At 47.4% G+C, this 24546-nt stretch overlaps 1 protein-coding gene across 2 annotated transcripts in view; it reads left to right on the forward strand.

The window, feature by feature from the left end:
- The first annotated feature begins 1107 nt into the window (after positions 1-1107).
- The window catches only part of GCNT2 (glucosaminyl (N-acetyl) transferase 2 (I blood group)), a 111475-nt gene continuing 88036 nt past the window's right edge, over positions 1108-24546 (forward strand). Inside the window, exon 1 of one of the 2 annotated variants that reach the window (XM_062184511.1) lies at positions 1108-2233. In XM_062184511.1, coding sequence (XP_062040495.1) covers positions 1300-2233 — 934 coding nt within the window. In that variant the 5' untranslated portion in view covers positions 1108-1299. Of the gene's footprint in view, positions 2234-15439; positions 16790-24546 lie in introns of those variants that run through there. The other variant, XM_062184525.1, reaches the window with a different exon arrangement.

Genomic DNA, 24546 nt, shown 5'->3' on the forward strand with positions numbered 1-24546 from the left:
AATTCAATGATGAGCGCCTACTGTAAACCAGATGCTAAAAATACGGTGATTAGCAGACACAAATAATCCTCCATAGCCAAAGGTAGAGCAAACAAACCAGCAATTATAGGGAGTACTAGGCTCTATCAAGGCAGGTGCAGGGACTCCCAACTCAGATTTTGGAGAGCAGGCGAGAGTCACCAGGCAGGGAGCCTGAAAGTGAGTAGTAACTTACCAAGAAAAGTTAGCAGGAGAGTTTATTCCAGTAGATGTTCTGTGGAGTCAAAAGAGTTAGGTTTCACAGGGTAGATGTTGTGACACAGCAGGTTAGGCTGCTGCTTGGGGCACCTACATTCATTTCAGAATGCCAGCTCAAGTCCAAGTTCCTTTGCTTCCATTCAGCTACCTGCCAACCATCCTGGGAAAGCAACAGATGATGACTCAAGTACTCGGGTCTCTGAAACCCACATGGGAGAGCCGGATGAAGCTCCTGGCTCCTGGCTTTAGCCTGGCTCAGCCCTGGCCATTGTAGCCATCTGGGGAGTGAACCAACAGATGGAAGATATTTTTCTCTCCTTGTCTCCCTCACGCTCTGTCAACTCAGCCTTTCAAATAAATAAGAATAAATTTTTTTAAAAAAACTTATCTTTTTATTCCATTTTCTACAAACTCTTTAAAGAACCCTTATGATGTCCGTGCTAACCTTCCAGCTCATCAACGAGATGATAGAAATGAATGCATGATAGAAATTAGTTACAATTCCTTTTCAGTCTTCTCCATTTGTGAGTTGAATGTGGTAGGGGAATAAGCTGCACAATTCCTTCCAGCCTTGAACTTCTGTGAATTGTTGATCTTTATTTTTAGGTCAAGAGATGAGGCTGCTAAGCAATTCTGAGTGCTGTCAATGTCCGCACTGACCTGAGGACCACAGTGGCTGCCCAGCACTGCACAAATACTGCGACATCAGTGATCCTGAGTGTGGCACTCTCAGGGGAGAAAGTGCTGCAAGACAGACACGCACCCCAGCCCTGCCCTACGGAGGAACACCGCCCTGAGCTGGCAGCCCTGGCTAGCGTGGCAGGGTCTTAACTTGACATTGAACTAGACAGAGGTGTTGGGTCTGTCGCCTTGTCCCAGCGTCTCATCTTCTCAGATCCACTGCAATCCTTTTGTATCAGAGATTGGCTTCCTTTCAAAGCACATTTTCCTCATCTTACCAAAAATGAGAAGTTAGAGCGGATTTCTTGAGGGCCTGGGCAAGGACCTGCAGGCCGACCTCAGTAATGGTATGAAGTCCAGCAGGTGACACATGAAGAAGAGATGGCACGAAAAATGAAGCGGAAGCTGCTTGCGTTTGTCACAGGGCTTATGGCCGTGTCTGTGACTCTTCTCTGGCTGTATACCGACAGTTTGGTCTCTCGAGAATACCTGAGCGTGGAGGAAATCTCAAATGCGTCAGTCCTTGCAGAAGTCTGTGACAGGATCATGACAGGAAAGAAAGTTCTCTCGCGTGCGAGTATGCCGATGACACCACTGAGACATGTAACTTGCCAACAGTACTTGATGCACAACCACTACATAATGCAACCTCTGTCCAGGGAGGAAGCCGAGTTCCCCCTGGCCTACGTCATGGTCATGCACAAGGACTTTGACACATTCGAAAGGCTCTTCAGAGCTGTCTACATGCCCCAGAATGTCTACTGCGTGCACGTGGATGACAGGGCCCCAGCCGCTCTCACAGACCTCGTGGGAAAGCTACTGGACTGCTTTGCAAATGCCTTTATGGCTTCAAAGAGGGAGTCTGTGGTCTACGCAGGCATCTCCAGGCTGCAGGCCGACCTGAACTGCCTGCAGGACCTCGTGGCCTCCCACGTCCCCTGGAAGTACACCATCAACACCTGTGGGCAGGACTTTCCCCTGAAAACCAACAGGGAAATCGTTCAGTACCTGAAAGGGTTCAAAGGGAAGAACATCACCCCCGGGGGGCTGCCCCCTCCTCCTATTATCAGAAGGACCAAATACATGCACCTGGAGCAGAATTACCGTTGGTTTTCCTTCATGCTGTGGACTTGGAGGAGAAAGGCACCTGCTCCTCATAATCTGACCATTTACTTTGGCTCCGCCTATGTGGCTCTTACAAGGGAATTTGCCAACTTTGTTCTTCAAAACCCGAGGGCCATCGATTTATTCGAGTGGTCCAAGGACACCTACTCTCCTGATGAGCATTTCTGGGTCACGCTCAACTCAATTCCAGGTATGTGGAACTCGATTTCCATTCAACATAAAGTCTACAGCATGTGCATGCGTGTGTGTGTGTGTGTGTGTGTGTGAGATACTGGCGATGTCCTTGGCGGTGTTATGTGCGTTCACCAGTTTCCAGGCTGTACGGACATCCTGTAGACCATTTGGCATACCTGTTTTAGGGAAGTCGTGCAAAATGAATTCTGCTTCTGGCGCATCACTGAACACCCTGTGTGCCTGCAGGCGGTGCACGTTCAGTGTCTCCTGGCATTGATGTCACACGTTTTCACCTGACACCCAAAGCGGTTTTGTAAACAGTAGTCGACTGTGGGTTCAGAATCCAGTATCTTAGAAGTGGATGTTCCCCCTCTGGTCCCTGTGCCGCACAACGGCTTGGTGGTGAGTGGTGAATGGACACCTTCTGTAGGCCAGGCTGGCGTGAATCTTGAAGAACCCCCTTTTTGTGCAAAATTTGGAACCAGTTATTGGCGGGTAGAAAATTTAGAAACGTTTCTTCTCATTGCAACATTCAGTCTCATTGCAGAAAATCCAGGAAGTGTGAAAAAGCATGAACGAGACAGTGAAACTGTGTTTTGTGCAGAGACAGAATTGCTGTTAACAGCTCTGCGTGAATTTTCTCTGTGCATTTGTGTCAGCTCAGTTACACTGATTATGTCATTTCAGATCCTGCTACTTTCAGTCTGCAATAGGCAGTCATTTCCCTGTTATTGGAAATATAAAATAATTTTGCATTCTTTCTCATAGAAAATGAACCATAATTTGCTTACCAATTCCTCCACGGCTGAGCATCCCTCCCAGTTTCTTTTACCGCGTAAAACGTTATTGTCATCAGTGGTGAATAACAGAAAAATAAGTAACATCTTTTCTCTTAAGCCATAAAGCTTTACCACACTTTAGTGTATTGCCTTTAGAATTAAAACCTGCTGGATTGAGAGAGATGAATATTTTGAGTTCCTGGTAAATATAACAAAGTCGGCTGCTTTCCGAAATATGTTCTCATTTTCCTCTAGTGTGAGTACAAGAGAGCTTTATTTCACAGCACCTCTGTTAACAGACGGTATTCTTTTCAAAAGCTACCTCAATGAAAGAAAGAACGGCATTATTGCTTCTGCTTACGAGCCATCCTATTTTCCAAGTGTGTATTCGCCGTTTTTCCTGTTCTTGGTGGGTTGCCAGTTCTCCATGTGGCCGGCAGCGAAGGAGGAGCAGAGCAGGCTGGGGGGGCGGAGATAAGAAAGCAGAATGGGTGTTTAGAGGGAAGAGCGGCCTCTGGGGGCAGGTGTTAGGAACTGCACTTAAGAGGCAGCCTCAGAGTTCAAGTCCTGGCTGCACTCCCACCTCCAGCTTCCTCTTAACAGGCACCTTGGGAAGCAGCAGGTGATGCCCAAACGCGTGGGTCCCACTCACTCATGTGAGACCCAGGTAGAGTTCCTGGCTCCCGGCTTCGTCCTGACTCAGCTCTGGTTGTTATGGGCTCTTAGGGAATGAACCAGCAGATGGAAGATTTTCTCTCTCTCTGTGTATCTCTCTCTCTCTCTCTGTCACTCTGCCCTTCAAATAAATGAATAAATCTTTAAAAGAAAAGAAAAAAGGAAGGAAGCCAGCTGGCAAGCATGCCAGACTATGACGAAGCTATGAGTCAGGTGCTATGAGGAAGTTGTGTTGTAGACCTCCGCCTAGCACCTGCTAAACAGTGGGAGATAAGGAAGGAGGTCACCAGCCAAGGCCATTGCAATTGTTCTTTTCCAATGAGAAAAATAATTCATGAAAATAAGAAAATTGGGCCAGCGCCATGGCTCAATAGGCTAATCCTCCGCCTTGCGGCGCCGGCACACCGGGTTCTAGTCCCGGTCGGGGCGCCAGATTCTGTCCCGGTTGCCCCTCTTCCAGGCCAGCTCTCTGCTATGGCCCGGAGTGCAGCGGCCATTGGAGGGTGAACCAACGGCAAAAGGAAGACCTTTCTCTCTGTCTCTCTCTCTCTCTCACTGTCCACTCTGCCTGTCAAAAAATAAAAAATAATAAAAAATAAAGAAAATAATAAAATTGGAGAAAGTGTATATTTCTGATAATCCCTACACCCAAAAAGAAACTCTATTAAAACAGTTGTGCTTGGGGCTGGTGTTGAGGCATGGCAGGTAAAGCTGCCGCCTGCACCCATGTGGGCGCCAGCTCCAGTCTTGGCTGCTCCTCTTGCAATCCAGCTCCCTGCTAGTATGCCTGGGAAAGCAGTGGAAGATGGCCCAAGTCTTTGGGACTTTGCCACCCACCTAGGAAATCCAGATGAAGCTCCTGGCTCCTGGCTTCTGTCTGGCCTAGCTCTGGTCATTGTGGCCACTTGGGGAGTAAACAAGCAGATGGATTTGTTGATTTGCTATTCTTCTTCTTGGTTCTTGACTGTACACCTGCAAAATCTTTGTAACTCTGTTGAATTTTATAAGCTGCTTCAAGCTTCAAACTGTTTTTTGGGGAAGAGAGAGGCATGGATGAATGCACACATGCACATAGCTTATTCCCCAGAACAGAAACCATTTCATTTCTGGAAGGGAGGGGCGGCATTATGGAACAGTAGATTTAACTGCTGCCCGGGACACCCACATCCCCTATCAGAGTGCCTGGTTCACGTCCCACCTACTCCATCTCCAATCCAGCTTCCTGTTGATGTGATCCTTGGGGGCAGCAGATGGTGGTTGAGTACTTAAGTCCTTGTCACCCATGTAGGAGACCCAGTAGAGCTCCAGGCTCTTGGATTCAGCCCGACTCAGACCTAGCTATTGCAGGTATTTGGGAAGTGAACCAGTGAATGAACTCTCCTTCTGTCTCTACCTCTGCCTTTCAAATAAAGATGAATAAATAAAACTTCAGAAAATAAAATGGTGCACTGTTAGCAAAAAAAAAAAAAAAAAAGTCCACTTGCCTTGCCTCAGAAGAGCCCAAGGTTTACCCAAGAAGTGATTCTTTCTAGGTATTCAGCTTAGAGAGGCAGAAACTGGCCTACTGACTCCCAGCCCGGGCATCTTCCACTAATTCCTGTTGTCACCTTGCAATTCACTTTTCCCTGGGGACACTGGTGTGAAACAAGATCCAAGGCTATGAAAGGTCTCCCTGACTCTGAAGCTGGAAGATTTCTTACCAGGAACTAAATGGAAAGGCAGAAGCTTAAGCAGAAGTCTGTGCAGGGAGACCAAGGCTTCCTTTTCTACACAAAGCCCCCCTCTGTGGTGCTGGGGAGGAGGAATTGGAGAGTGGTCCCAGGGAAATGCTGGGGATTATGTGTGCTGAGCCTGCAGTAGAGGGGCTGAGTGGAGACCCAGCTGTATCCAGGAAGGGGTTCTCCCCAGCAACTCCTTTTTTTTTTAATATAATGATTTTTTAAAGTTTTTTAAAATATAACTATTTACTTATTTTCATATACTTGCAAGGCAGAGAGACAGAGACAAAGAAATTATTGCAGAGAGGCCGGCGCCGTGGCTTAACAGGCTAATCCTCCGCCTTGCGGTGCCGGCACACCGGGTTCTAGTCCCAGTTGGGGCGCCGGATTCTATCCTGGTTGCTCCTCTTCCAGGCCAGCTCTCTGTTATGGCCCGGGAAGGCAGTGGAGGATGGCCCAAGTGCTTGGGCCCTGCACCCGCATGGGAGACCAGAAGAAGCACCTGGCTCCTGGCTTCGGATCAGCGAGATGCGCCGGCCGCAGCGGCCATTGGAGGGTGAACCAACGGCAAAAAGGAAAACCTTTCTCTCTGTCTCTCTCTCACTATCCACTGTGCCTGTCAAAAAAAAAAAAAAAAAAAAAAAGAAAGAAAGAAAAAAGAAATTGTTGCAGAGTAACCCTCAAACTAGTTGGAGCTGTTGCTATAGGACCCCCCAACCTGGGTCCACTCTCAATGCACAGAAAGCCAATCACTGACATGGGGTGGAGGATGAAAGTAGGTGTTTATCGCAATGTGCAGAGCAAAGAGCAGGGCAGCTCTTGCTTAATTCTCGGGCTCCCCAAGGAATTAGGGGTGAAGGTTCTTATAGATTGAAACTGGGGCTGAGAGGTATATGATCAGCTCATGTTCAAGTTCCTTGTTGGTCAGTGGTGTTCAGAACCTTCCTTTGATCGGTCAGCAATGCTGTGCTCTTTCAAGAATTTATGATGGCCAGGTGGGCTCCAGTTGGTCTGGGGGTTACATGTACTTGGTAGAACCTTCTGCCTCAGACCTGGAACTTCCCTCCCTGGACCTGGAGTTCATCTATACAAAGCCCTCTGTACAATAGTGGCCTACAGGGTTTTCTCTGTTGGAGAAGCAGGACTCCTTGAGTCTGGTGATTAGAACCTCGTTGGGCCAGCTGTACCACTCTTAAGTCAATGAATTCCTTTTGACAAAGGACAGGCAAGGACACCTTGGGCTAAGGGAGACAAATGAGAGGCTGGGTCCCGTCTTTACATTATAGGCTTTGGGTCTCAAGATCTTCCATCCATTCATCCACTCCCTGAACATCTGGGTCTCCCATGCGGGTGGCAGGGGTCTAAGCACTTGGAAGCAGAGCAACCAAGACTGGAGCCTGCAATGCCAGTGTCGCAGGTGGCGGCCCGATCCTCCCTGTCACAACACCCACCCAACCTTCTGGAGTGGGGGGCGTTCAACTCGATTCCCTCCAGGATTCTGTAGAGAGAGGATAAGCTGGTGTGGGATCGCACTTGAACTTCAGTAGCTTGAGAAATCCAGACTCCAGGCCCCTTGTATTGTGTCTCTGGGGTTCTAAGAGCAGCCTCAGGGTTGGGACTGAAGGCTAAGAGGCCTTTGTACTATCACATTCCAGCTTTTGTTATTCTCCCTTATAAACTTTATGGTTAAACTGCCTTTGCCTTAAGAGGCCCAGTGTTCCTGTAAGCCACTTTCAGGCAATTTATCCTGCTGGGTAAGAACTTACTGGAAAAATACTGGAGGAAGGAAATCAGAGAGAACACTTCTCCCCTCCCCCACCTTCCCATCACTCTGCTTATCCCCAGAGAGCAGTTAAGATCCTGTAGACTGGCACCCATTTGGGCTACATTTGTGTTTTCTATTTCTGGAACCTAGAAGAGCACAGAGGCAATGCTGAGTGAGTGGATGAACTGTTTGGCTATGACACATGAGATTTCTGTTTCTGAAAGTTTCTACAAAGAGTACCATGTTTGTACGTTAGTTTGCGATGCAGTGTGCCCACAAGGAGCTATGATTTTTTTTTTCGGTCTGTCTTGTTAAATCACAAGTGTCGAATGTGTAGAAGTTGCAACTTTCAGCATTTTATGGGGGGAGCAGTGCTCAGTTCTAACTTAATGGTTTATGGTAGGTGATTCAATTCCCTTCAGGCAATGGGTAATGTTTCCAGGATTTAATAAGGTACCTGGTACAGTCTGGCATTTAAAACATACTTCAATTAGTCACTCCCGAAACATTCCTGTGAGGTATGCATTTCATGTGATAATAGGTGAAACTGAAAACGAGGCCCTGGGCCACAGAGAAAAGTAATAGAGGGGGTGGGTGTTGTGGCACAGCAGGTTAATCTTCACTAGGGATGCCCGCATCCCAGAGCAGAGTGCCTGCCCCAGTCTTGCTGTCCCTTGTTTCTGGTCCCAGCTTTGGGGGAGGCAGCAGAAGATGGCACAAGTACCTGGGTTCCTGCCACCGGCGTGGGAGACCTGGGTGGTGTTCCTGGTTCCCAGCTTTGGCCTGGCCCAGACATGGCTGGTGGGGGCATTTGGGGGATGAACCAGTGAATAGAAGATCTCCCTCTGTCTGTCTGTCTCTCTCTCCTGTGTGTGTGTGTGTGTGTGTGTCACTCTGCCTTTCAAATCAAGAATTTTATTTTAAGTAAAGTAATAGGGTAGTATTGCAATTCTGTGAAAATCCATCTTCAGACATTAATGAAAGATCAGTAAGTAAGCTCAGGTTTTGCCAAACTTACAGCTGCTTTTCTGGTTTCCTTATCTTTCACCTGGGGTCTTGGGTCGCCATAGAGGATCTTTCGCACCTGTGACAGATCAGCCAAAGAGCCAGCAGGTGTCCAGCAGTTCCTCATAGACTGCAGCCTTGGAGAGGAGACGAAGAGACCCCAATCCCAAGGCCTGCTTCTGCCTGGCCCAGCCCCACAGTTGCGGCCATTTGAGAAGTGAACCAAAAAATGGACGATCTCTCTCTGTCATTCCCTTTCTCTGTAACTTTGCCTTTCAAATAACTTTTTTAAAACAAAATAAATCTTAACAAAAAGAAGAAGAAGAAGAAGGAAGAGCTTCCTGTAGGGACGGAAGCCTCCCTCTGCAGCTTGAGACCAGCTGTCCAGGCCCAGCCCTCTAGTATCTCTCCACTCATCACTTTGACCTTGTTCATTAACTTCTCACTTATGGCCGTGACTCCTTAATCTACTAGCTGCCTTTGGTATTACTAAATATTATAGTTGACTGTTAAACTGCTTTACCTATTGTTCTTTTTAAATATATATATATATATATATATATATATATATATATATTTGAAAGGTAGAGTTACAGAGAGGGAGGGAGGGAGAGAGAGAGAGAGAGAGAGAGGTCTTCTATCCACTGGTTCATCCCCAAGATGGCTGCAATGATCGGAGCTTCGCCAATCCGAAGCCAGAAGCCAGGAGCTTCTTCCTGTTCTCCCACACAGGTGCAGGGGCCCAAGGACTTGGGCCATCTTCCACTGCTTTCCCAGGCCACAGCAGAGAGCTGGATCAGAAGTGGAGCAGCCGGGACTCAAACCAGCACCCATATGGGATGCCGGCACTGCAGGTGGTGGCTTTGCCCACTATGCCACAGCGCCAGCCCCTTACCAGCTATGAATTGAGCATGTTTCCTGGTTGCTCAGATAGATAGGATAAATTAAGTCTATCTGGATTAACATTAGATTCAGAATTTGCCATTCGCCTTGCATAAATTTGCCCTCACAACTACCAAGAGGCACAGGCACCTCCAGACACCTTGGATCCCTCAGGATGACATGGGCTAGAGTTATTAATTTCAATCCAGGCACTTGTCTTGTAAAAAGACAAGCATTCCTTTCTTTTTTTTCTTTTTTTCTTTTTTTTTTTTTTTTTTTGACAGGCAGAGTGGATAGTGAGAGAGAGAGAGAGACAGAGAGAAAGGTCTTCCTTTTTGCCGTTGGTTCACTCTCCAATGGCCGCTGCGGCCGGCGCACCGCGCTGATCCGAAGCCAGGAGCCAGGTGCTTCTCCTGGTCTCCCATGGGGTGCAGGGCCCAAGCACTTGGGCCATCCTCCACTGCCTTCCCGGGCCATAACAGAGAGCTGGCCTGGAAGAGGAGCAACGGGGATAGAATCCGGCGCCCTGACCGAGACTAGAACCCGGAGTGCTGGCGCCACAAGGCAGAGGATTAGCTGTTAAGCCACAGCGCCAGCCAAAAGACAAGCATTCTAACTGCAGATATGTCCAAAGTACAAAAATGCTAACAAATCTTAATCAAAAAGGGAGAAAGTAAACACTCATATATACATGAGTATGGGTTGCCCCACACCAAGAAATAGTTGTCATGAGTGGGCAATGGGCCCGAGAATTGCCCAAAGGGAGGAGATGTGGCAGAGGGAGAGAGATGGGGAAAGAGAGAGCCCTCACCAGTTGTTGGTTTTGGTGGTGCCTCTACATGCATGAAGCCACCTGGGAATTATATGGGACCTCCACAAATTCTGTAGAATTGTACGGGACCTTCCACAAATATTGCAGAATCCAATATCCATATTTTCATTGTGTCCCCCCCTTAGGTTCCTGATGAGACAGTTATGTCCTGGGAAAGGGGGTGTACAGATTGACAAGTAGGAGGATAGGATTCCATATGGGGTCTTGAGACTTCCATCTCAGCAGACCTAAATTAACTACCGGCCTACTTATCCCACATCAAGGCCTGCCACTCCAGTTGCTGATCAGCTTGGAATGATCCGCAGAGCATGGCACTGTGGGGAGACACACACAAGAGTAGGTGGCCGAGTATTGCTTCTGCGGCTCACAATGGCAGACTACCTTCTTTTGTAAGGTTATCCTTGGTGATCAGCAGCTCAAGACCTCCTTTTGGTAGAACTCTGCCTACAGCAGTGATCTTTCATGCCTACAGCCTCAACATCCCATCAGGGACTTGCTAAGGAATAGCATGGAAGAAGAGCAGAAATCCAGAAAGCTGACAACAACCAAGCTGTCACTGGAACCGGGCTCTGTTCTACCTTCTCCCCATAATACCTAGCCAATAAAATACACCCAAGTCAGAGATAAATCAGGCTGTTAAATGTGGGAGGTTCTTGGCCTCAGACTTCTCCCACAGCACTTGACATTTAAAGCCTGGGGTAGCCAGGCACCTTTCCATATGCAAATACAACTGAAAAGTACCTAGGGAGCAGACTCTAACCACCACTGAGGTGGCCTTCACTGTTCAGCTTCTAGCCAAAGTCTTGAGTCCTGCTAAGGAAGTATTTAAAGGGCTGAGCTTGAAAAAACCAGCTTTCTCTTGCACTTCCCCATTACTCTCTTCTCAGCTATTTTAAGTTAAAACCATCGCAACCTGCCCCATTCCTCCACCGCTACCCCACACCCTTTCCTTCACCCTGGCTTCCCCTTCCAGGTCTGAAATTAGCTCTGACATCACTGACCAGACCCGAGCTAGACGCCTTGGGTAATCACCTTCAGAACGTCCTGACTTTACAGCCGAGCAACCAAGACACAGAGGAGCCTGTGGCTAGGAGTTGGAGGTCTTCTCCTCACTGCATCAAGTTTGCCCATCAAGGCAAACTCAGAAATGACAAGCGTAGGCCGGCGCCGCGGCTCACTAGGCTAATCCTCCCCCTTGCGGCGCCGGCACACTGGGTTCTAGTCCCGGACGGGGCACCGATTCTGTCCCGGTTGCCCCTCTTCCAGGCCAGCTCTCTGCTGTGGCCTGGGAGTGCAGTGGAGGATGGCCCAAGTGCTTGGGCCCTGCACCCACATGGGAGACCAGGAGAAGCACCTGGCTCCTGCCATCGGATCAGGGTGGTGCGCCAGCCGCAGCAGCCATTGGAGGGTGAACCAACGGCAAAAGGAAGACCTTTCTCTCTGCTCTCTCTCACTGTCCACTCTGCCTGTTAAAAAAATAAAAAAATAAAATAAATGACAAGCGTAAAAACAATGACTTTATTTGGAGGTCTTCAGAATTGCAATTTGGGAGACACGGCTTCAGATAACTCTGAATCAATGTTCCAAGCAAGGCAGGTAACACAGGAACTTAGATGTTGAAAGGGAACAGGAGCTATGTGACGGACAGATGATAAAGAACAAAGTGCAGGAAGAGGATAGAAATGTCCATGAGACAAGAGTCCAAACGGGTCTCAAGTTTCTAAGCAGTGTGACTGTCTCGCTCGGTCCAGATGCCTGTGGTCAACCAGTGGAGATGACAAAAATTCACATCCCAGGCAGCAGCTAGAATCATGCATTAGCCCTCTTTCTTCACAGCCTCGTGACTCTATTTTGAAAGACTTTCAATGTTGCTTTCATCATAATTTTCCTTTTTATTTTTCACAAATTCCCCTGCTGCCTGCAGGATCCGTGGGGGTTGGTTTTCTCAGATATACTCCATGGGAAGCTGTGAGATGTGGGATCAAGTGACTTGTTGAAGGGCTCCATGCCTGTCAAGAAATGGCCTCGGTTCACCCCGCGAAACGTAATCCAGGGCTCTTTTCAACCCACACTTCTGGCTATTTTAAACCCTGTTGCTTCAGGCCATTTCCTGTAGTTGCAAAGAAACACGGGTGATGGTAAAACACTGAAAAGGAGTAAATGAATAAATGCACCAAGAAAGTAGAGGAAAACAACTGGAGAAGTGAGAAAGCACAAAACGTCAACACGTTTCAGATTAGAAATCCATGCAATCCAAGCTCTTATTTCTCCGAGACCTCACCAGGCTTTGGTAAACAGTGAGAAAGTTTCCAGTGGCTTCTGTTTTCTAACTTGGGCAAAGAGGTGATGTCACGTTGAAATGAATGTGTGGAAGGCAACTGGGCATCACATGGTCCATGAATAAGTAAGGTAAGGACAATGAAATCAAGCCCTTTGCTTTTCCTGCCCTTTCTACAGACACTTGTCAATCTAAGTGCACTTTTCTTGGTGCAATAGAAATCAAGTTTCTTTCCTGGACTGGAAATTTAGAAGAGTATGTGTTATGGAGAAAAGCATTTCTTAAGTGACCAAATCACAAGTCTATCCTGGTTCACAATGTCTTTAGAACTCTTTCTCTTACCTGAACGGTGCTTCCAATTTAGAATTTACATAATTAATTTTGATCTAATGTTCAACGTGAGTTGAACAATCTCAATTCTTTTTTTTTTTTTTAGATTTTTTATTTTTTTTATTTATTTGAGAGGTAGAGTTACAATCAGAGAGAGGGAGAGACAGAGAGAAAAGTCTTCCATTTGCAGGTTCACTCCCCAAATGGCCTCAATGGCCGGAGTTGGGCAGGTCCGAAGCCAGGAGCCAGGAGCTTCTTCTGGGTCTTCCACACAGGTGCAGGGGCCCAAGGACTTGGGTCATCTTCTACTGCTTTCCCAGGCCATAGCAGAGAGCTGGATCAGAAGTGAAACAGCTGGGACTAGAACCAGCACCCATATGGGATGCTGGTGCTACAGGTGGAGGCTTAAGCTCACTATGTCACAGAGCTGGTCCCTAGTCTCTGTTCTTTTGCATCACTCATTAGCATCATGCCCTGCTATTTCAACCCAATTGCAAGAGCATATAGCCTGGGCCCAGAGTTGAGAAGAATGATTAGTAATAGATTAAAGAGGGCATTGGGAAGGCTAAAGGGCCAGGAGAACAGTCTTTCCCAACAGCAACCAAGAGAACAAGAAAATAGGTTCATATTCATTCTTTCAAAAATGGTGAGGGGCCAACATCTTGGTGTAGCAGGTTAAGCTACCACTGGATGCAGGCATCCCATATCAGAGCACCAGTTCAAGTCCTGGCTGCTCCACTTCCGACCCAGCTTCTTACTAAAGTGCCTGAGAAAGCAGTGGAAGACGGCCCGAGGGCAAGGGCCCCTGCCACCTGCCTGGGAAGCCGGGTTGGAGCTGCAGGCTCCTGGCTTTGGTCTGGCCCAGGTCCAGTCATTGCGGCCATTTGGGAGGTGAACCAGCAGGTGGAAGATCTCTCTGTCTCTGTCTATCACTCTGCCTTTCAAATAACTAAATAAAATTTTAAGGCACATCTTCATAATAAAAGACAAGTTTACTTTGCTGCAATACTTTGAAACTTAAGTGTGATTTTCTCATAGTTGGCATTTTCCATGAACCTTTTGAAGACCCTTTAAATAGAAAAGACTGTGTGAACCTGAATCACACTGTAGACTCTGACTCCTAAAACTGACTGAGTTCTGGAGAATGTCCCTGGGCTCCTCTCTTGTCCTCGTTTCCTGGGTTCCTGCTGCATGGGAAGCAGGATCGGCAGCCACCTCATTAATGCTTTAGCATTCAGCAAGGTTGGGCAAAGAAAATCAGTAATAGCTCCAGGCTTCAGCTCTAAAGCATGATTGCGAAGGCCGTGGATTATGTGCTATTAACTGCAAAAAGCAGGATGTAAACTTGCATCTCCCTTGTGTTCTTCATAAAATTAAAATGTATATGTCAGTGGGCAAAAGGTAGATGAAAGTCCATGATGTGAAAACACTATTCTTACAAACTATCTGTAATATTACATCATTTTATCAAGAGGATTCTTGGACAAACAGGTGTGTTATGTGCCCTATTCATACATACAAACAAATGCCTCTCACAGAGCTTTACTGCCTGGAATCACTCACTAATGCGATCAGGGAAATGGAAACTTGAGATTCAATCAATCAATATCTGATTTTCTGCTGTGTAGAGACAAGGCTAGGAGCTGGAACAGATGAGGAAAGTGTGAGCCCAGAGCCAGCAGGGACGCTCTGTCTCGTCCATGAGCAGCTAACTGATAAATAACACAGAACTCAATGGTGCCATTGTAGATGGGAAATTCAGCTGGCATGCCTTCACAGAGCAAGACGTAAATAAGGGAGGAGTGAGAAGACTTCAAGGGAGAGATCCTACTTGTGTCATTTTCTTAAAGTGTGAGTGTTGGCGGGGGGTATGTGAGTGGGGAGCTTTCGTTGACTCTGGAGTCACAATGCCGCTTCTCCACTGTGTTTGTTACTAGACAGGAGGGTGACTTCTTTACATTATTTTATTCTCATGCTTGACCAATGGTGGTAAAATTGTTTTCACTTTTCTATATATAAAGAAATTCTTTTTAAGGCATTTGTAAATCTGAATCGAACAGCTTCTCTCTAATTCAGAAACACCCAAAACTGACATAGCTTCTCTCTCCTGCCTCGAAGTGTCAGGATGCTCTGCTTGTATCCTACTTGGGCTGGATGAAATAAACTCGACATTCATTCTCTAAATTTAGCCCGCATACAATTTCTGGGTGACAACAATCTGTTCATTCCTTTGGTGTGTATATATATATATATATATATATGTAATATATATAATATATATTTTAAAGAAGTTAACCAGAGCAGGTGTCTGGTAAAAAGGTTAGGACACTGCCTGGAATGCCTGAATCCCAAAGCAGAATGCCCTAGTTCAAGACCTGGCCCCTCTTCCCATGCCATCTTCCTGCTGATGCATAGCCTTGGGAGCAGGAGGTAATACCTCAAGCCCTTGGGTCCTTGCCACCCACAAAGGAGACTTGCATTGAGTTCCTAGCTCCAGACTTCATCCTAGCCCAAACCCAGCTGTTGTGAGCGGTTGGGGAGTGAACCAGTGAATGTTGATCTCTCTGTCTCTCTGCCTTTCAAATAAATAAAATAAGTTTCTAAAAATTAACATAAGTGAGCCTTTTATCATCGGAGTACTGGATGCTGAGGTAATCTGGCTAATTAACATGCCTTTCGAGGACTTTTCCAAGCAGCAGAGAAAATTTAAGCTGTGGGAAGAATTTGGCTGCACAGGCAGTCGTGTGCCGAGCTGTGGAGCAAACCCAGCCCAGGTGGAGGGGGTTGGGGGCAGGGTTAGGCGATTTATTTTTAAGCGCGACATTTTTATTAACAGAATGTCTCCCGGCAGCGTTCACATGCTCCAAACTGAAAGCTTTTAACTTGGCAGTGCTGTTTAAGCAAACAAACCCGGTCAGTTGAACGCAATGATTAACAGGAAGCCGGGGGGAGCTGACACAGTGAGCAGCCTCTGGCCAGGAGACGAGGCCGGGGTTGAAGTCTAGAGCCATGACTTGCCGGTGGGTAACCCCACCCGCTGGTGATTCCCCTGTGGGGACAGGTGGAGCCCTAGGAATCGGGACCTCCCAGAGGTGGTTTGTTTGTGTGTAGTAACAGGTTGCAGACTGACCAGGGAAAAAGCCGATGCAAAAGAGCTACTTCAGAAATGTGTCAAAGAAAAGTGAAAACGCAGCCCAGCGGTCACTGAAGGGGGAGGGAGGAGAGATAAAGGACAGGAACCCGGCACCTGGAAGGACACAGAACAGCGGGACACAGGCGCATGGAGCAAGACGATGATTTTGGAGCCACCAGCAACTGTGAGTTAGCTCTGTCGCCGCTCGGATCCTAGCACAGGACACGCCTGACTCATTTCCTGGTTTTGAATGATGGGCTCTTGGAAGCACTGTCTCTTCAGCGTGTCTCTTGTTTCTGCCCTTGTTTTCGTGTTTGTTTACAACAGCGAGCTATGGGAGAATAAACGTTTTCTGAGGGCAGCTCTGTCCAACGCTTCGCTCTTAGCCGTCGCCTGTCAGCAGATTGTTTCCGGGAAGGTTTTATACACAGCAGAAAACACGCTGAAAACGACCCTGGAGGAATCTACCTGTCGTGAGTACATGGTTCAGAGCCATTATATAACAGAGCCGCTGTCCGAAGAAGAGGCTGACTTCCCTCTGGCCTTCACCTTGACCATCCATAAAGACTTCAGGACTTTCGAGAGACTCTTCAGGGCGATCTACATGCCCCAGAACGTCTACTGTGTGCACGTGGACGAGAAGGCAACAGGTGCATTTAAGGACGCTGTGCAGCAGCTGCTGAGCTGCTTCCCCAACGCCTTCCTGGCTTCCAGGATGGAGCCGGTTGTCTACGGCGGCATCTCCAGGCTGCAGGCCGACCTGAACTGCATGAAAGATCTTGTGGCCTCCAAGGTGCCCTGGAAGTACCTCATCAACACCTGTGGGCAGGACTTCCCCCTGAAAAGCAACAGGGAAATCGTCCAGTACCTGAAGGGGTTCAAAGGGAAGAACATCACCCCCGGGGTGCTGCCCCCTGAACATGCCATTGGACGGACTAAATACGTGCACCGGGAGTTGTTAGACAGCAAAAATTCCTACGTGCATAAGACAGCCAAACTAAAAGCTCCTCCACCTCACAACATGACCATTTACTTTGGCACTGCCTATGTGGCTCTCACGAGGAAATTTGCCAACTTTGTCCTCCAAGACCAGCTTGCCAGGGACTTACTCTCCTGGTCCAAGGACACCTACAGTCCTGACGAACATTTCTGGGTGACGCTCAACAGGATTCCCGGTATGTATGCACCTCCACTTTTGTTTCTGTGACCAACTACGCACTGCCTGACTTATTAAATTGCTTTAAAATTTTTTTTTAATTCCACATTTCAAATTTAGAAAAACAGTAAACCACGTAGAAAGGAGTGGAAATTTTTAACACTTCAACTTCTGTGCAGTTTCCAATTTTAATCCAAAAATCTTTATAAGCAGCAATATTCAGAATGATTATAAAACTCATCTATAGTTTACAGAAGAGAAAACTGAAGCCTGTGATTTACAGGGTAGATGTGGAGACTTGACTGTCTAACTTGGTTTTGCTGATAGACACGCTGTACTCTGGTTCCATAGAGCCACCCCAGTTGTGTGCCGTGGCTTTGACACAGGGCAAAACTCTAACTGTCCAAATGAAAGATAAGCTTCCTTCTCCTCCAAATGCAATGGCATTTCAAATCAGGAATAAATATTGTAAATAAAATCTGAATGACAATTTGAACATTTTAATGGTATTGTTGCTCCTATTGAGGTTCCCATAACTGAATTCCCATCCTTTCAACGTAGGAGCAGGATACATATTTAGCATTTTTTATTTGCGACATCTTTCCTGGAATTGAGTCAGAAATTTAAGGCACCTTACAGATTTCTAGATCAGTGCGTCACTTCATTGATGAGGAAACTTCAGTGTGGTTACGTGATGTGCTGGCGTCAACCCGGCAGTGAGTGAATCTCCCGAGTTTGATGTTCTTGATAAGTTGGTTTTCAGCTAAGTCTCAGTGATGACTAAATTAACTCCGCCTTTCCTTCGGTCCAAGTTCCAAACGATTTGAACGATCTCAAGTTGTGTATAGCGAACCAACTCAGTTCTGCCAGTTCAACTCGAAATAAAAATTAAGATTCATAGTGCAAAGGGCAGAGCACATGGAATCAGTACAGGGGTCAGGCTGATGACAGCTCAACCCTGGGCGCCTGCCTCGACCACTGGAAACTTTTAAAAACATGTAAGTCCAGGCCCATTTCCCAGAGAGTCTCCCTCCCTGGGCTGGACCTGGCCCCCGGCATTTCTGTACGGCTTCCAGGTGATTCCAGGACAGCCAGAGGTATTACTGCACACGTTTGTTTTTGATGTTGGTATGCAAAGCTTCATAGACTTAGAATGCTTAAAAAAAAAAAAAAGAAAAAGATTGATTCATTTGAAAGGCAGGTTAACACAAAGAGAAGGAGATACAGAAAAAGATCTTTCATCCACTGGTTCACTCCCCAAATGCCTGCAGTAGCAGTGGCTGGGCCAGGCCCAAAGTCAGAAACCTTGAACTCCTTCCAGGTTTCCCACAGGAGTGGCGGGAACTCAAGCACTTGGGTCATCCTCTGCTGCCTTCCCAGGCACATTAGCAGGGAGACGAGTGGGAAACAGAGTGGCCGTGGCTAGAACAAAGGCACTCCAGCATGGATGCAGGGAGACCCAAAGAAGCGGCTTAACCTGTTGCAGTGCAACACCCACCTCTGGTATTAAGATTCTTAATGAAGTAATAGCATCAGAAAAAAAAAAAAAAAAAAAAAAACTCTCAGTTGAAATGTCCCCAACAGAGAACTAGACAGTGTTGGAGAGAAATATACTGTGAACCACACATATGATTTTAGGTTTTCTGGGACCACATTAAAAGTAATTAAAAAAAAAAAAAGGGACTGGCATTGTGGTGCAGTGGATTAAACTACTGCCCATGATGCCTGTATCCCATATGAGCGCTGGTTTGAGGCCTGGCTACTCTACCTCTGATCCAGCTCCCTGCAGGTACATCTGAGAAAGCAGAAGGTAGCCCAAGTGCTTGGGCCCCTGCCATCCACACAGGAGACCTAGATGGAGTTCCAGGCTCCTGGCTTCATACCTGCCATTTGGGGAATGAACCAGCAGATGGAAGATCTGTCTCTTTTTCCTCTCTCTCTCTCTCTATATATATAAAACTCTGCCTTTCAAATAAACAAATGAATCTTTTAAAGATAAATAAAAATAAAAGTAACAAAAACCAGATGAAATGAATGTGTTGTCGCTTCTCTGGGGACTATGGTCAGACAGAGTCCTGCCGCCCTAGCAGAGTTCCCGTCTCTGCTTATTTTGCTTTGCCTACTTCTGTCCCCTCGTCTGGAATTCTTGCCTGTGCCGCACAGCTCCCTATCGCTCAGGGTGCCCACCCTCCGCCCACTCTTCCGTGGCTTCTCCTTTCCACATCTTCCCTGGTCCCCTGCTGCCCTGTGGCCCATGCAGGCTACACCTGGAGAGTCTCGCTTCGAGCCATGCGGCCACTTTACAACGAGCATCCCATTCTCCTCTCACACCACTGCTGGGCGGGCAGCTGCCCTTCCTCTAGGCCCCCTCTTGTCCGGTCAGCTGTGGACAATGTGACAGGGTCATGAAGTTTTAACAAAGGAAAACATGGTCACCTGTTCATCACCTGTCCCTTAGGAGGGGGCCGTTCCTCTCGAGACCTCTCAGAAGGTCCAGTTCTGCATGGCCTAATCAGGTGGCAGTGACCATGAAGGAAGAGTGTTAGGAAGGCAGAGCTCACAGAGGTCTTTAAAGATGTTGCCCGGTAACCTCCACTGGCTGCCGCCATCAACTTGGGACTTTCCATCCCACCTTCCTCCTCCCTTCACTCCCCTCCTGCTCAGTCCTTCCCATCTCCCCTCCCCCTCCAGTCCACCACAAGAGGGCAGCCTTTTAGTTTTTTGTTTGATTCGGCTGTAAATGGTTTCCAATAAGGGAAAGGAACCATGAAGAGGCCTGAGTTGCCGTTCATCCACCTCCTTCCCTACCAACTCCTTAAAGATCCTTTCTCTCTCTCTCTCTCTCTCTCTCTCTCTCTGCACAGAAACAGAGAGAACACTTCTATCCACTGGTTCACTTCCCAAATGCCTACGAGAGAGGTGGGAGCCAGGCCCCCAATCCTGGTCTCCCATGTGGGCAGCAGGAACCCAGTGACCTGAGCCATTGCCATGCCTTCTCTGGGACTGTGTTAGCAGGAGGCTGGCGTCAGCGGTGCCGGGACTCAAGCCAAAGTACTCCACTAAACCAAGTGCCCACCCCAACTGCACCTCTTAATACCTTCATGACAATTAAATTTCAACAGAAGTCTCAGAGAGGAAATTCAAACCATGCTAGTTGTCATATATGTAAAAACTCAGCGTTGGTACACCATTAAGTTCGTCCTTGGGACACCCACTTCCCAAGGGTGCCTAGGTTCAAATGCTGGCTCCAGTTTGCATTCCAGCTCCCTGCTCATGTGCAACATGGGAGGCTGCAGGTGACGGCTCCAGTACCTGGATCCCTGCCTCCTACATGGGAGACCCAGATTGAGTTTCTGACTTCTGGCTTTGGCTTGACCCAAGCCAGGTACCTGGAGATTCTTTTGTGGTGTAGGGGCCCAAGTATTTGAACCATCTTCTGCTGCTTTCCCAGGCATATTAACAGAGAGCTGGATCAGAAGTGGAGCAGCCAGGTCTCAGAACCGGCACCCATATGGGATATAGTGTCGCTAGGCAGCAACTTAACCAGCTATGCCACAACTCTGGCCCCAGACTAAATAATTTTTTTAAATTTTTTTATAAGTTAGAAGATGATAATTTAAAAAGAAGATAGTCAGTCCTGAGTTACCGGGAGCCAAGATCCTGACAGAAGTCACTGGAAGACAGATCAGAATTGAGGCGTTCCCATTTATTCACACTTGAGACCCAGTGCTGTGGCCGGGCCCTTACTGCATCCACAGGGAATTTGTGTGCCTCAAATGCATTACGATCAGAGAGCTTCTGAGATCACTGGGTGCACGAACAGACACACAGAGGAGGAGAATTTGCAGGACAAAGCTGACTGATAGTGTGGCCTGAAAATTTTCTATTTTCATATCTGCTAGAAATATTGCTTTTCCCTGCTAGTAAAGGAGATCCATTCAGTGTGGTGCGCCGGCCACGGCGGCCATTGGAGGGTGAACCAATGGCAAAGGAAGACCTTTCTCTCTGTCTCTCTCTCTCTCTCACTGTCCACTCTGCCTGTCAAAAATAAAAAAAAATAAAAAATGAAAAAAAAAGGAGATCCATGAGTTGGGACATCTGTTGAGCTCTTTTCAAGGAAATAAGCTGTCTGGGTGAAGACTTTGATTTTTATAGACATTATCAAGTCATCAGTGGCACTAGTTTTTAGCGCTCTAGAAAAAGCTGGGGTGGGGAGGTTGGCCTCCAAGTAACCTGATCTTCGGGTACCTTTGTCTCCTTCCCTTGGCTGTTCCATGGCTCATACTCTCTTATTACTTCCTTGTTTCTCTCCTTCCAGCTAATTTGACTATTCTTTCCTAGATCCCTTCTCCACTACACATTTCATGTTCTCTGTTTTTTTGTTTTTTAAATTTATTTATATAAAAGGCAGAGTTGGTGGAGGGGATCTTCCATCCGCTGGTTCACTCCCCAAATGGCCACAACAGCTGGAGCTGGGCTGATCCGAAGCCAGGAGCCAGGAGCTTCTTCCAGGTCTCCCATGTAGGTGCAGGGCCCAAGGACTTGGGCCATCTTCCACTGCTTTCCCAGGCCATAGCAGAGAGCTGGATCAGAAGTGGAGCAGCAAGGACATGAACCAGTGCCCATATGGAATGCCGGCACTGCAGGTGGCGGCTTTATCCACTATAGCACAGTGCCAGCCTCATCGTCTATGTTTTAAGTTATGGAACAGCAGGCTTACTTGCTGGAAGTTATAAAGTGACTCAGTAGAACCAAGGGCTACTGGAGACTCTGACATTCTACTGAGTTTTTAAAATCATGGTAATTCCTCGAGTCAAAAATTGCCCTGGGGCTGGTGTTGTGGCACAGCACCTTAAGCTCCACCTGTACTGCCAGCATCCCATGTTTTCAAGTCTTGGCTCCTCCAGTTCCAATCCTGCTCCCTGCTAATGTACCTGGGAAAGCAGCAGAAGATGGCCCAAGTGCTTGGGCTTCTGTCACACACGTGGGAGACCCAGGATGGAGTTCCTGGCTCCTGGCTTTGGTCTGTCTCAGCCCTGGCTGTTGGGATCATTTAGGGAGTGAACCAGCAGATGGAAGATCTGTCTCTCTTTCTACTTCTACCTTTCAAATAAATAAAATAAATCTTTAAAAAAATTGCCCCAATAGGTAGCTTAATTTATTTACATGCATTTTGTGTTACCACAAACACCACCATCAAAAATGGGTTGCAACTGGGGCCAGCACTGTGGTGTTAGAGGCTAAGCCTCCACCTCTGGCACCAGTATCCCATAAGGGCGCTAGTTTGTGTCCTGGCAGCTCCTCTTCTGATCCAGTTCCCTGATAACGCATCTGAGAAAGCAGCAGGGGATAGCCCAAGTGCTTGGGTCTCTGCACCCATGTGGGAGACCTGTTGGGGTTTCAGGCTCCTGGTTTTAGTCTGTCCCAACCACAAGTATTGTAGTCATTTGGGGAGTGAACCAGCAAGTGGAAGATCTCTCTCTCTCTTTCTCTCTCTCTCTCTCTGTCACTCTGCCTTTCAGTTAGATAAAAATAAATAAGCATTATTTTTAAATTTGTGTCTGTACTGAATATGTACAGACTTTTCCTTGTCATGATTCCCTAAACAATGCAATAGAACAGCATTTACCCAGCACTGGCATTGTGTCAGGCGTGGTAAGTAATCCACAGATGGTGTGAAGTGTCCAGGAGAGTGTGTGGGGGTTCTATGCAAGGACTGCACCATGCCCTGTAAGGGACTTGAGCACCTGCAGATTTGGGTGCCCCTGGGGGACCCTGAAACCAACACCCTCAGATACCAGGGCGCAGCTGTGCTCTTCTGCTTACCTCACAAGACGTTTCCCCCAAAGGGGAAAATCTACCCCCCAGCTTCGGGGAAAGATCTTCTTGACATCTTCCCTTGCTGGTTCAGCTTTTGAGCAGTCCCCAGAGCCGCAGCCCCCACCCCTCTCCTGCCCACTTGTCTGAAGGACAGGCCTCCTTTGCCACTTGTGCAAAGCCCGTTGCAAAACTTCTGGGGAGCGTGACCTGTGGGGTCGGCTGAGGTCAGCGCGAATTACCCTCTGTGTGCTTCGGAGCACTGACACTGTGCTTAGTTCAGGTCTAGGAAAGTGAAATCCAGCATTAAGGGAACTGGTCAGAGTTCTGACCCCGACAGACTTCGAATTAACGTTTGCAGAAAATGTCATTTAGAGCTGTTTATTCGGCTCCTGCTAGAACTCTCTGTAGAATCACTATTCCCCAGACGCACCTCTTTGCTTTCATGCCAGTTCCTCCCCTAGGCCCTTATTTGCCTGGAAAAACCCCAGTTATCTTAGGAAGCACAGCCAAGCCCTCCTCTCCGTGGCACCTCTGACCCCCACCCAACCCCAGGCAGAGCTAACCTTGCTGCCACTGTGCCCCGGGTGTTCCTTGTCTTCCCTTGATTGATGGCCTCGTCTTCCTGCTGGGGTTTGTGGTGAGGGCATCCGTTGGTACTGACGGCAGGCTGGGACTCGGAGGGGAAGGAGCTGGTCTTTGGAGCTTCTGCCTGGTGTTGGATTGAGTTTAATTCGCTTTTTATTTATTTATAAAAATTTATTTTATTAAAAATATATTAAAATTTTTAATATTTTATATTATTATTTAATTTTAAAATTAAAAAATTATTAAAATTTTATTTAAAAACTTATTTTATGTTGCTAACATAAAATAAACATGGTGTGGCTGTCACCCAGAAGTTCTCCACTGTCCACGTCACGGAGAGAACTTACAACAGAGCGACGGTATGATGGCATCATTGCAGCCTTTCTAGAAGGCTGGGGAACCATCATCGTCACAGACAAGCCTTTAGGATGCCAGACATTGGCCAATTGCTTTTCCCCTCAAAGTTAACAGCTTTATTGAGGTATAATTTACATACCAGCAAGTTTATGGAGGTATGGTTTACATATCATAAAATTCAAATACCATAAAGCATATATTTAAATGTGCAATCCAGTGATTTTTAGTATCCTTAGAGTTGTGCAACCATGACTCCAATCTAATCTGGGACTTTTTTTTAATCACCTCAGAGGGAAACCTCATATCCATTTACAACCACTTCCTAGTTCCACAACCCAACCCTACTTTGCCATCTCTATGGATTTGCCTTTTCTGGGCATTCCCTATAAATTGAGTCATCTAGTATGTGTTTGCTAGTGTCTGGCCCCTTTCACTTACTCTAATTAATTTTTTTATTTAAAGATTTATCGGCCGGCGCCGTGGCTTAACAGGCTAATCCTCCACCTTGCGGCGCCGGCACACCGGGTTCTAGTCCCGGTTGGGGCGCCGGACTCTATCCCGGTTGCCCCTCTTCCAGGCCAGCTCTCTGCTATGGCCCGGGAAGGCAGTGGAGGATGGCCCAAGTGCTTGGGCCCTGCACCCGCAAGGGAGACCAGGAGAAGCACCTGGCTCCTGGCTTCGGATCAGCGAGATGCGCCGGCCGCAGCGGCCATTGGAGGGTGAACCAACGGCAAAAAGGAAGACCTTCCTCTCTGTCTCTCTCTTTCACTATCCACTCTGCCTGTCAAAAAAAAAAAAAAAAAAAAAAAAAGATTTATTTTATTTATTTGAAAGACAGAGTTACAGAGAGAGGTAGAGACAGAGAGAGAGGTCTTCCAACCACTGGTCTACTCCCAAGTTGGCTGCAACGGCTGAGCTGCACTGATCCGAAGCCAGGAGCCAGGATCTTCCTCCGGGTCTCCCATGTGGGTACAGGGGCCCAAGGACTTGGGCCATCTCCTACAGCTTTTCCAG

This window comes from Lepus europaeus, chromosome 3 (genome assembly GCF_033115175.1).
Source record: "Lepus europaeus isolate LE1 chromosome 3, mLepTim1.pri, whole genome shotgun sequence".
In the NCBI taxonomy this organism is placed as follows: Eukaryota; Metazoa; Chordata; class Mammalia; order Lagomorpha; family Leporidae; genus Lepus; species Lepus europaeus.